Here is a 12,376-nt window from a genome sequence, read left to right on the forward strand (position 1 = left end):
TACTTTATGTTAGTAGAATTTCACACTTAGAATTGACACCCAATTCAACTGAACATCATCCTTTCCTGCTGTTTACTAAGAGAGTTAATTTCAATGAAGGTGTGAACCATTGTTTTAGCCTAATAATGAAAATGAAAATCGCTATTGTCACGAGTAGGCTTCAATGAAGTTACTGTGAAAAGCCCCTAGTCGCCACATTCTGGCGCCTGTTCGGGGAGGCTGTTACGGGAATCAAACCATGCTGCTGGCCTGCCTTGGTCTTCTTTCAAAGCCAGCGATTTAGCCCAGTGTGCTAAACAGCCCCTGTGTGTTTGCTAAGCCTGCTTGTGAGAAAGAATTTGCATTTTATAATCCTGCTCTTTGCAGCTGTTATCAACCCTTCATGGGATCTTTCCCTGTATCCTCATGTTTCTCTCAGACCAGATATTGCCAGACTTCCATGTTTCAAATGACACATTTTTCCGTATTTTCAATTACAACACATTGCTTGATTGGGAGCCAGTGTAGGTCACCATGAACAAGGGTGATAGTTGAATGGGACTTGCTACGAGTTGAGACATGACAGCAGAATTTTCGATTGCCTCAAGTTTACACACATTAGAGTGTTAGAAGCCAGCTAAGAGTGCATGGGAATAGTTGAATCTAGAGGAGAGCACAAGTGAAGATTTCAATACCAGATGAAGTAAGATTGGTATGAACCCCAAACTTCTTCTTGAGGTCAGGAACCACGGACATACCTTTGACTTGCTGGACATGAGCAGGCTGTACGTACGTGGTTCTGCATCTTTATGTCCTTTGTGCCTGCACAAGAAGTGTGGAAAAACTGCTCCGATGTCTACGGAAAACTGTTTCCCTGGCAGGGGACAGAAATCACTCTTAATTAAGTTCAGAAAAGGAGAGGTGCAGGCTCTGAACAAGAAAACTACTGTGGGGTCGGGGGGGGGGGGGGGGGAAAGCAGACTTCTAAATGAAGAAGGCAGCCGAACATTAGCGACTCCATGCTGCGGGTTGTTGTGGCAAAAGTGCCCCTTTGGAGCAGTAGTCTTTTACTTGACATGGCTGAAGAGCCGAAACTTTGAATGAATTGCTGCTGATGTGTAGACATGGGAACCGAGGGGAATGTAATCTCGCGTAAAGAGATTGAAACCCTTTGAGGTGGGCCATTGTTGAAGCCATCCGAGTTGGAGAGAGTTCCAAGGTGAGATTTTCAAAGGTGAAAATTGGAATCCCTCCTGATGGAGTTTCGGTGAGATTGACTCGCAATGGGTGTGATTCTTTGGCCGGAGAATTCCGACTGAGGTCTCCAGCGAGCCTCCTGACAGCCTCCATGCCTCACTGGATTTGCCGAAGTCTCGCGAGACATCGGAGTCAGAGCCCCGCCCCAATTGGGCTGGCCCAAATGCCGCTCCCGGAAGTAGTTAGTAAATCTACTTCCGACCTACCTCCCCGGGACGGCACCAGGTGATGTCTCCCGGGCCATTGGAGAACCCTGGATGGTCAGGGTGAGTGCAGGGTGGCCCCCTGGCTCTCCCCCTGTAACGCAGGTACCTTGATACTGCTCAGTTGGTACCATGGCATTGTCACCCTGGCACTGCTAAGGTGCCCAGGTGGCACTGCCAAGCCAGCAGGAGCGGTCCTGGGTGGCAATGCAAGGGTGCTCAAGTGCCAGGGTGCCACATACAGCAACCGCACCCATGTCACAAAACTCGACCCAAAACTTCCCAAAACCTCGAACATGTAATGCCACTCCACGCAATCAAATGCCTTTTCCGCATCTATGAACACCACCACCTCCGGTGCCAGAGCCTCTGGTGGTTTCCTCACCACATTCAACAGCCGTCTTATATTACTCGCAAGCTGCCTGCCCTTCATGAAGCCTGTTTGATCCTCTGCAACCATCCCCAGGACACCATCCTCTATCCTCCCTGCCAACAATTTAGCCAATACTTTTACATCTGTGTTCAATAGTGATACGGATCTATACGACCCACATTCCATCGTGTCCTTCCCTTTTTCAGGAATAATGTGATTGCTGCCTGCGTCACTGGCTCTGGCAACTCCCCCTTCTCCAATGTTTCATTAAACGCGCCAACATGTGCCATGTCCGTCGCAAATTCCTGATAAAATTCTGCCGGGTACCCATCTGGCCCCGGGGCCTTCCCCGATTTCAACCCCAGACACTATCCAGCACCTCCCTCACTCTCCAGAGGCTCCTCCAATGCCTACCTCTTTACTTCCGCCACCTGGGGAAATTCCAGCTCGTCCAGAAACCGTCCCATGTCCTCCTGTCCCCTCAGTGCCTTGTAAAGTCGCTGATAGTACTCCCTAAACAACTCTTTTATCCTCCCTGGCTCTGACATCGCGTCCCCAGCCCCAGTCTGTATCTTCAGTATTTGATCACCTTTTGACACTTTCCCTATGACGGATATTATGCAAACTCGTCTGTAGCTTTCTGTCTCCCTTCCTTTGTGAATAAAAGGGTTACATGCACTATCTTACTAGCCACTTACTTATAAGACCCTATGATGATGTCCATCATGGCCTGGGGATGTGACAGCTTACAGCTCCAACAATTGGCTCAGTGATGTCTGAGTTTTCTGTTGCTTTCCTGGTTAGGGCAGCACGATAGCACAAGTGGCTAGCACTGTGGCTTCACAGCACAAGGGTCCCAGGTTCGATTCCCCACTGGGTCACACTCTGTGCGGAGTCTGCACGTTCTCCCCCTGTCTGCGTGGGTTTCCTCCGGGTGCTCCGGTTTCCTCCCACAGTCCAAAGACATGCAGGTTAGGTGGATTGGCTATGATAAATTGCCCTTAGTAGCCAAAAAAAGGTTTGGGGGGGGTTATTGCGTTACGGGGATAGGGTGGAAGTGAGGGCTTAAGTCGGTCGGTGCAGACTCGATGGGCCCAATGGCCTTCTTCTGCACTGTATGTTCTATGTTCCCCGAGTTCTTCCCTGCAGTTCCTGCTTGTATCCTCTATGATGAAGACCAATGCAAAAGACCTCGTCAATTCATCTTCCAACTCCCTTTTCCATAATTGATTCCCCAGACTCAGTTCTATCAGAGCAAAACTCTATAGTTTTTTTTTATATTAACAAAACCATTATCTTTCTTGTTGTAACTAACTTTTTCTTTTACTTCAAATATTCCCTCCTTATTAACCTTTTAATCATTCTTTGTAGTCTTTTGGATTCTGTCCAATTTTCTGATCTGCCACCCATCTTTGCAAAATGATACACTTTTTCTTTGAGTTTGATACTACCTTTAACTTTTTTAGTTATTCATAGATGTTAGGTCCTCGCCTCGGAATTTTTCTTTCTCATTGGAATGTAGCTATTCTGTATATTCTGAAATATTCCTTAACTTAATTTGCCAGTCCACTGCTTTCATGTCCTCATTATTGCCTTATCCATTATCACACTTCTCCCCCTCAAACTGAATGTAAAATTGAACTAAATGATGATTGCTGCTACCTGGGAATGCCTTCACTATGAGGTTTCAATTGATCCTATCCCATTGGACAATACCACATCTAGTATAGCCTGCTCTCTACTTGATGCTCTAACATGCTATTCGAAGAACCTATCCCGAAAAAGGCTATATCTAAGCCCATCTGATTTGTCCAGTCTATTTGTAGATTGAAATTCTCAATGATTATCACTGTACCTTTCTGACTCGCACACATTATTTCTTAGAATCATAGAATTCCTACAGTTCAGAAGGAGATAATTCAGCCCATTGAGTCTGTACCGATGCTCTGAAAGAGCACCCTACCCACTCCCCTGCCCTATCTCTGGAACCCCACTTAAATTGCATTTTGTTGGACACTTAAGGGGTAATTTAACATAGCCAATCCACTTAACGTGCACATTTTTGGACTGTGGGAAGAAATCCAGAGGAAACCCATGCAGACATGGGGAGAAAGTGCAAGTTTCACAGTCACCCAAGACAGGAATTGAACCCAGATCTCTGGTGTTGTGAGGCAGAAGTGCTAACCACCACCACCGTGCTGCCCCTTTATACCTTTCTTCCTTTATACCCTGCCCTACCGTATGGTTACTGTTAGGGGGCCTCTATACCACTTCCGCAAGTGACTGCCCACAAGTGACTTCCCACAAGTGCCTAGATGATGCATTCATAGAATGTTTTTGGGATAATTTCTTAGAACTGTACCAACCCGAGAGCAGGCTATACTAGACCTGGTATTGTATGACAAGATCGGATTGATTAATTAGGATCTCCTAATGAGGTCACCCCTAGGTAGCAATGATCAGAATATGATTGAATTTTAAATTGTTTGAGGGAGAGAAGAGTGGATCCAAGACTAATTCTTTTAAACTCAAATACTTTAAAACTCAAACATGGGGATTAACATTGGCATGAAAGCACATGTAACTAGGTGAAATGGTAAGTTAGGTCAAGGGATATGTCAATAGAAATGCAGTGGCAGATATTTAAAGGGATATTTCAGAATACATAGAATCGATACATTCCAACAAGAAAGAAAAATCCAAGATGAGGACCCAATGTCTATGCTTAACAAAAACTATTAGACATAGTATCAATCTTAAAAGAAAAGGCGCAAGAATTAGTAGCAGGTCATGATTTTGGAAAGGATATTTAAAAGAACAGAATAACCAAAAATTGATTAAGGAAGGAAAAGTTGAGTACGTGAGAAGGCTAGCTTGAAATATAAAGACTGACAGTAAGAGTTTCTATCAATATTTTAAAAATAAGAGTTAACAAAGTGAGCAATGATCCCATGGAAAGTGAGTGCCGGGACTTTCATTTTTTACAATTGATATAAATGACTTGGATAAAGGGACCAAGGACATAGTTGTTAAATTTGCCAACGACATGAAGATAAGTAGTAAATTGAGTTGTGGAGGGGACATGAGATACAAAGGTACATGGATTGGCTTAGTGAACGAGCAAAGTTCTGGCTGATGAAGTATAATGTGGGAAAGTGTGAAGTGTCCATTTTGACAGGAAGAATAAAAACGCATGTTATCTAAATTGCGAGAGATTGCAGAGGGATCTAGTTGTCCCCGTGCATGAATGTAAGAGGTTAGAAGTCAGGTACAGCAAGCAATTAGAAAAGCAAAAAATGCTTATGAGGAATGATTGGACGGGTTAGGCTTGTATCAGCTGGAGTTTAGAATAGTAAGAGGCAAAATGATTGAAATACAAGATCCTGAGTCTTGACAGGATGGGTGTGGAAAGGATGTTTTTCCTGCTAGGTGTCACTGGGTGTGATTACACTTAAAAAGGTGCAGAGGAGATTCACCAGGATGTTGCCTGTGCTGGAGTGTTTCAGCAATGAAGAGAGGCTGGAGAGACTGGGATTGTTTTCCTTGGAGCAGAGAAGGCTGAGGGGGGACCTGATTGAGGTTGTACAAAATTATAAGGGACATAGACAGGGTAGTTAGGAAGAAACCATTCCCCTTAATCGATGGGTCAACATCAGGGAACATTGATTTAAAGTAAGGGGCTGGAAGTTTAGAGTGGAGTTGAGGGAAAAATATTTTCACAACAGGGTGGTGGGAATCTGGAACTCACTGCCTGAAAGGATGGTGGAGGTGGAAACACTCAACATATAAGAAGCATTTGGATGAGCACCAGAAACACCATAGCATACAAGAATACGGGCCAAGTGCTGGAAAATGAAGTTCAAATAGATAGGTGCTTGATGGCTGGTGCAGACATGATGGGTTGATGGGTCTTTTTCTGTGCTGTAAAACTCTGTATTAAAATAACGGGTCACTTTTTCAGAATTCCTTTCTTGGGGTCGTGAGTCATTGGAATTTTTGCTTTCGCTCCCTTTTGAGGAAGAGAAATATCTCTAAATATCTTAAGACAGATGTAGATAGATTCTTGAGAAGCCAAGGATAAAACTTTACTGGGGGTAGGTGGGAATGTGGAGTTGAGGTTACAATCTGATAAGTCAGGATCTTATTGAATGGCGGAGCAGGCTCGAGGGACCAGTGGTCTACTCCTAATTTCGATGTTCACAATTAGATTTAAGGAAAAATAGCTGCAAAAATGTCGCTTCTTCACTTTATTAGCCTAAAGCTAAAATCTTAATGAATTTGTCTTCAAAAGAACACAATTTCAAAAGCAATTACTTTTGATGTCTACAGAAATGTTACTGGCACTTATTATGTAACTGATGCATAGAAGGACACCTGTCTTCATTGTGAGAAAATGTAATGCCTGCAGACATAATTTGTGAAAGAATAATTTTAATTGTTTGCTGCTAACATACTAATCTATCATTGATATATTTTTCAACTGTAAATGTCTTGTAAACACTAACTATACTGGTTACCTAACTATCAGTGTCTTATCTATTTTCTTATTTTAATTCCAGTATCTACCAAATAAAATTATCTAGCAAAATAAAATTAAATGTCTGTTTTATAATTATTGCAGATAATTTTACATCTCACACAAGAACGTTACTGCAACCAATCTCCTGTTCACGGAACAACGCAGTCACCTACTGGCTCTCCAGGCATGCAGCGCACTGAGAGCCGACAACATTTGTCGGTTGAACTGGCAGACACTAAAGCAAAACTCAGACGAATCAGACAAGAATTGTAAGTACACGGATGGAAATAGGCTGAGGGTAAGGAGACGAGAGGTTAGTTTATTTCAAGTTTACACAAACCACCAGAACTGTGTTTTTGCTTTAGGTGGTTCGGGGACAAAGAGAAATTTACCAAATAACAGAGATGCAAAAGTGACATGCAGCAGTGTACAATTTTTCTAGTTATTCAATAGATGAGCCACATGGCTTCTCTTTTTTGATGTAACACAACTGAATTTGTAGTAGATCTGAAAAAAGAGAATCAAATAGTTTTAAGGTTGCCTCAATAAATTTTACAACTCAAAACCAAAGCAAATATTTAATTTGAGCCCAAGAATACAGAGACAAGAAATCATGAGCTGGATTCTCAGAGTTTTTTTTTTAAAAGAGTACCCAATTCATTTTTTCCAATTAAGGGTCACTTTAGCGTGGCCAATCCACCTACCCTGCACATCTTTGGGTTGTGGGGGCGAAACCTAAGCGAACGCGGGGAGAATGTGCAAAATCCACACGGACAGTGATCTAGAGTCGGGATCGAACCTGGGACCTCGGTGCCGTGTGGCTGCAATGCTTGCCACTGTGCTGCCCCCAGGATTCTCCGTTTCTGGGACTATGACCCCATGCCATCATGAAAACTGTGGTCTTTTACATTCGGAAAACTGGTGTCAAAAGGCTACAGATTCACAGCCTTGCAGAGGGCTAGCAGGCAGCTGTCGTGGAGCACGTAGCTCCAGCTGCCGATACGGTCCCCCCACACTTCCGGGTCAGAGGCCACGCAAGCGCATGCCAGCGGCTGTGGCGTGCTCCATGGCGGACTCAGCCTGTGGACCTAGACCGTCAAAATAGTGCCCCGCATCGGCAGCACGCCCACACCCATAGCCCCCCAGTCCTGAGTGACGCCCCCCCCCCCCCCCCCCCCCCCCCCCCCCCCCCCCCCCCGCCCTCCGATCGGGCCTCCCCTGACTGTGCTGGCCCTGGACTGAGTCCACAGCCACCACGCGAGGTTTCCGAACGGCAGGACCATGTTAGATCCACGCTGTCAGGAATTCGGCCAGTCGGGGACACAGAATAGCGGGGCGGGCCTCAGGCAATGGCCTGAGGTGGTGGATACTCGGCGGGAGTATACTGCTTTTCGGGGGGCGGAGCATAGCGGAACTGACAGCGGTCCTGATTTTGTGCAGGAAAATGGATTCTGCGCCCCATCACCGAACGCATTTGCAGTGCACCACAGCAAAAAAAAAACGCACCGACCTCCTCACACGGGTGACAACCGACAGACTACTCTTCGTCGTCCAGTACTTCCCTGGATCAGAGAAATTACAACATCATTTTCGCAGCCTTTAATACGTCATCGATGAAGACTAACATTTTGCCAAGGCCACCTCACGCCCCCACTACTTGTCTTCAAACACGCAACTTCAAACAGACCATTGTTTGCATCATACTATCCAGTCTTCAGGAGAACAGTGACCACAACACCACACCACCCTGCCATGGCAACCTCTGCAAGACCTGACAAATCATCGACATAGGTACCACCATTAAACGTGAGAACACCACCCACCAGGTACGCAGTAGGTATTCGTGTGACTCGACCAATGTTGTCTCCATCTCCCTCATATGCTACAGGAAATGATGTCCCAAGGCGTGGTACATTGGCAAGTCCATACAGACACTGCGATAACGGATGAACTGACATAGTGCGACAATTGCCAGGCAGGAATGTTCCCTTCTAGTCGGGGAACACTTCAGCAGTCAAGGGCGTTCAGCCTCTGACCTTCGGGTAAGCATTATCCAAGGCAGCCTTCAGGAGGAGCGACAACGCAGAATCACCAAGCAAAATCTGATAGCCAAGTTCCGCATGCAAAAGTATGGCCTCAACCCGGACCTTAAATTCATGCCACATTACATTCACCCCCCACCATTTGGCCTGGGTGTGCAAAATCCTATCAAACTGTCCTGGCTTGAGACAATTCATACCTCTTAAACCTGTGATTATCCCTTTCTCCAATTGCTCCATCTGGACCTGTAAAGACTTAATTACCTGCAATGATTCGCATTCAAAGAATCATCTTGCATCATTGACTTTGTCTATGTATGTGTTTCTGGAACCCACCTCTTCATTCACCCGAGGAAGGAGCTGCGCTACGAAAGCTAGTGAATTGAAACAAACCTGTTGGACTTTAACCTGGTGTTGTAGGACTTCTTACTGTGCCCTTCCCAGGCCAAAGTCGGCATCTCCACATTAAGCCTACTTGTGACACTAATAAAGGTAATAATTGCATGTTAAAGTACAGATCGCAATGTATGATTTGTCATTAACTGGTTTGAAAGTTGTATTTGTTTCTGAAATGGCTGTTTATGTTAATTTCATTGTTTTGAGTCAATTTGACTAGCTTGTAAACTTTAAAAGTTCTGAAGCCACAGGAATTAGTTTAAGGAACTTGGCCTCAATTCCAGTTCTGAACTGGAATTTATTTGTACGACAGTGACTTTGTTTGCGTTCTCATTTCTTTCAATTTTATTGATTCTGGGAGAAAGTGGAATTGGTATTTGCAAAACGTACATGTTGTGGGACTTTGCGAGTGCCCAGAATATCCACAGATGTAAGACAGTCTTCGGGTTGACTTGCTCGACCAGAAAATTACTGCGTTTGAGAAACAGTTGGAGACACTTTGTCATACTGTAGGAAAAAAGGCTCCCAGAAAACACATTGCGGAAGGTTGTCACTTTGCAATTGGAGGGAATAGTGAGACAAAAGAAGGAAATCAGGAGAAAGAGAGACTTGACTATAGAAGGTTGAGGTGCTCTGAAGTTGTCTGAGAGGAATACAGATTTGGATTCCTATGATGCAGACTATTTCAGAAACTCAAATGAAATCATGTCAGCGATCACAACACAAGAAGAGGAAATGCATTTAAAAGTTTTTAGAAAAAGCAAATGGTAGTGTCATATTCATCTAGTTTCATGGTTTATATTAATGTTTTAGAGGCAACTTTTAGGTTGGCGATTAAAAATAGAGCATCTGATTGAGAAACGAATGGACAACCCTGAAGTAATGCAACTCAAACAGTCATAGTATTGTTGCAGTTCAAAGGGTATTCCATGTTTACTTAATTAGGTTAGGATTGAAATTGAGAAACCTTGAACAATTGATACTCTTTAAACTTTTGGTAGGGACAGGAGGGCTAAGCTTAACTAATTTCAAAATTTTCCTCCTGAGCTAGTCAATTCCAGCCCCACTTGTCCCAGAGTCACAACACAAGTGAAATTAGATGTTAATCTAAAATACCTGAGGACCTTGGCTGAGCCCAATGAACTGCCGTCGCTAAATTTGTAAATTTAACACAAGTAACCTTTTATTATTTAACAATAATATAATTAAAGACTAAAATGTACCTGGCTACCGAATAGACCTTTCCCAACACCCCCCCCCCCCCCCCCCCCCCAAAACACTCCACACAAACCTTTCTTCTAAACTTGAGCGGGTTTTCTGTGACAAGGTTGTCTACATTGTAGATTCAGAATTATTCCAACTATATAGTAAAGATGTCCAAGCGCTCATTGGTTTTAGAACAATAAAGCAGTTCTTTACATCAGAAGAGAGAAAGTTCTTTCTTAGTTCAAACCAAACACTGACTGTTCTCAGCCGCAACACAGTCCCTAGTCAACCCACATGTTGCCAGCTAGCCAATTGAACCGACTTCTTCCAAAGCTGGTCTTTACGATTCCCTTGATGCCGACAAGTCTGTATTCTCCCCTGCAAAAAAAAACACATTCCAAATTAGCAGGCTGCTTCAACTGAAGTTCACTGCTTAAAGGTCCAAAATTAACAAAATAAAACACAAGAAATTAGTACAAAGGGAAACTAAAAGGATAAAAGGAAACTAAAACTCAAACAGGGTATACAGCCACCAGATGGAAATAAGCTAAAAGCAGTTTGTAAATAAGGGAGTTCCTTGGTGGGGCTTGCAAATCTGAAAGGGTTGTTAACTCCATTAGAGAGATAAATTATTAATGCAGACCTTGGAGTTGGACGGTATGGTTTTGCAACCAAAAATTAGGTAGATTTTTGTTTGGAACACCCGAGGTTTGCTATGTTGCTATGGAGATGGTGCTGTGACCTGCAACCTATTTTCTGGGTCTATCTATGTGGTTTTCTGATGGAGAGGAGCAGTTCAGCATGGGCACAGGCTAATAAAGAAAGTGCTCAAAGCTGTAAGGCAGCTGTAGATCAGAAGCAAAAAGGCTTTCAAAAATCAGGTGTATTTCTGAGTGGAGACACAAAAGCTAGGCTGCCCATGATTGTGAGATGCTAAAGGAGTGTTGGAGGATAGCTGGAGGACTCCAAAATACCTTTTACTTGGATGATAACGGGACCACAGAGGAGAATAAAAGTGAATTTCAGAGCACTGTGGTACTTTGGTTTGGTCCCAGGAAATTATTTAGTTTTTGTTTTGTTTAACTTGAGTATAGTAAAATAATTTGTTTGAACAATAGAATCTTGTGCCTTTATTCTTCTAGTAGATAACAGGATTTCAAATTTCTCTTTTAAACAATCCAGTTTTCATGGGAATCAAAACAGTAATTACGGGTGGTGCATATTTTTTAGGCTACAGCAAAGCCAGCGGGTGGGCGAGACTTTTGGAAGAAGGACTTCCGGTGGTAGTCATGAAGTGAGTGGTTGCACATTAGGTGGCTCCTACCCGAGATTAGAATATTTGGTCCTTTTTGTCCGTTTTGCAGGATGGTACGCAGGTGGAAAATGGAGGAACAGCGAGAACTAGTGATTATCCTTTGGTAGGCAATATGTAAGGCCTACCAAACAAGAAGTACAATGAACAAAGGGCAGTAATCAGACCAGGAGGACTCTAGAGGTGCGATAGAGGAAAAGATGATAGAGGGATCTGTGGTGTTGCTGCCACACAGTGGTCAATGGAAAAACGGATGGAGGTTTTGATGGCTGAATTCCAGCAGCAGAGGAAGGTGGCTTCAGAAGACTTGGCTAAGGTAGCTCAGCCAATCCGGACTCCCCTAGAGTGCGTGGAGCAGAGGCTGGAGGCGCAGAATGCGTCGCTCCAGAAGATGGAAGAGTCAGTGGCCGACCATGAGGATCGTTTGACCTTGTTGGAGGTAGAAATGCTGTTGATGGCGGAGGGATAGAAGAAGTTGAGGGAGAAGGTGGACGACCTGGAGAATTGCTTGAGGAGGCAGAATCTCAGGATCGTGGGGCTGCCTGAAGGAATCGAGGGAACGCAGGCCACGAAGTATGTGGCTATGATAGCTGTGAGGTTGGTGGCAGAGGGGATTGGTGGGTGAGAGGATCTTTAACGGACCTCCTGAAGTGGATTGTGCACACAAGTCGCTGAGGAAGAAGCTGAGAGCGGGAGAGCCGCCGAGGGTGATTATTGTGTGGCTGCATCGCTACTTGGATAAGGAATAGATTCTACGTTGGGCAAAGGAGATGAGAGAGTGCACCTGGGAAGGGCATGCGGTTCGCATTTATCAGCACTTGGAAGTGGAGCCAAAGGAATTGTTGGGGTTTATGGAGTAGATGGGAGGTGTGGACTCCTGATGGTTCGGGAGGCCGAGGGTAAAGGAATTCTTGTTCTTTTTGCATGGTCACCAGGTGTATTCCCGGATTGAGTTTTTGTTGTGCTGGACAAGACATTACTGGTGGGATGGACTATTCAGCAATCGTGGTCAGACCACGCACCGCATCTGGTGGGCCTGCACGTGGAAAGAGGGAGCAGCCACAGTGGAGGCTAGATGTGGGGCAGTTGGGT

At 44.4% G+C, this 12,376-nt stretch overlaps 1 protein-coding gene across 29 annotated transcripts in view; it reads left to right on the plus strand.

Moving 5' to 3' along the window:
• Window positions 1-12,376, plus strand: part of LOC119972565 (girdin-like) — a 649,171-nt gene that overhangs the window by 248,626 nt on the left and 388,169 nt on the right. For all 29 annotated transcript variants that reach the window (XM_038809673.1, XM_038809681.1, XM_038809689.1 and 26 more), the window contains exon 8: window positions 6,434-6,600. In XM_038809673.1, the coding sequence (XP_038665601.1) occupies window positions 6,434-6,600 (167 nt within the window). The remainder of the gene's footprint in view (window positions 1-6,433; window positions 6,601-12,376) is intronic.

This window comes from Scyliorhinus canicula, chromosome 1 (genome assembly GCF_902713615.1).
Source record: "Scyliorhinus canicula chromosome 1, sScyCan1.1, whole genome shotgun sequence".
In the NCBI taxonomy this organism is placed as follows: Eukaryota; Metazoa; Chordata; class Chondrichthyes; order Carcharhiniformes; family Scyliorhinidae; genus Scyliorhinus; species Scyliorhinus canicula.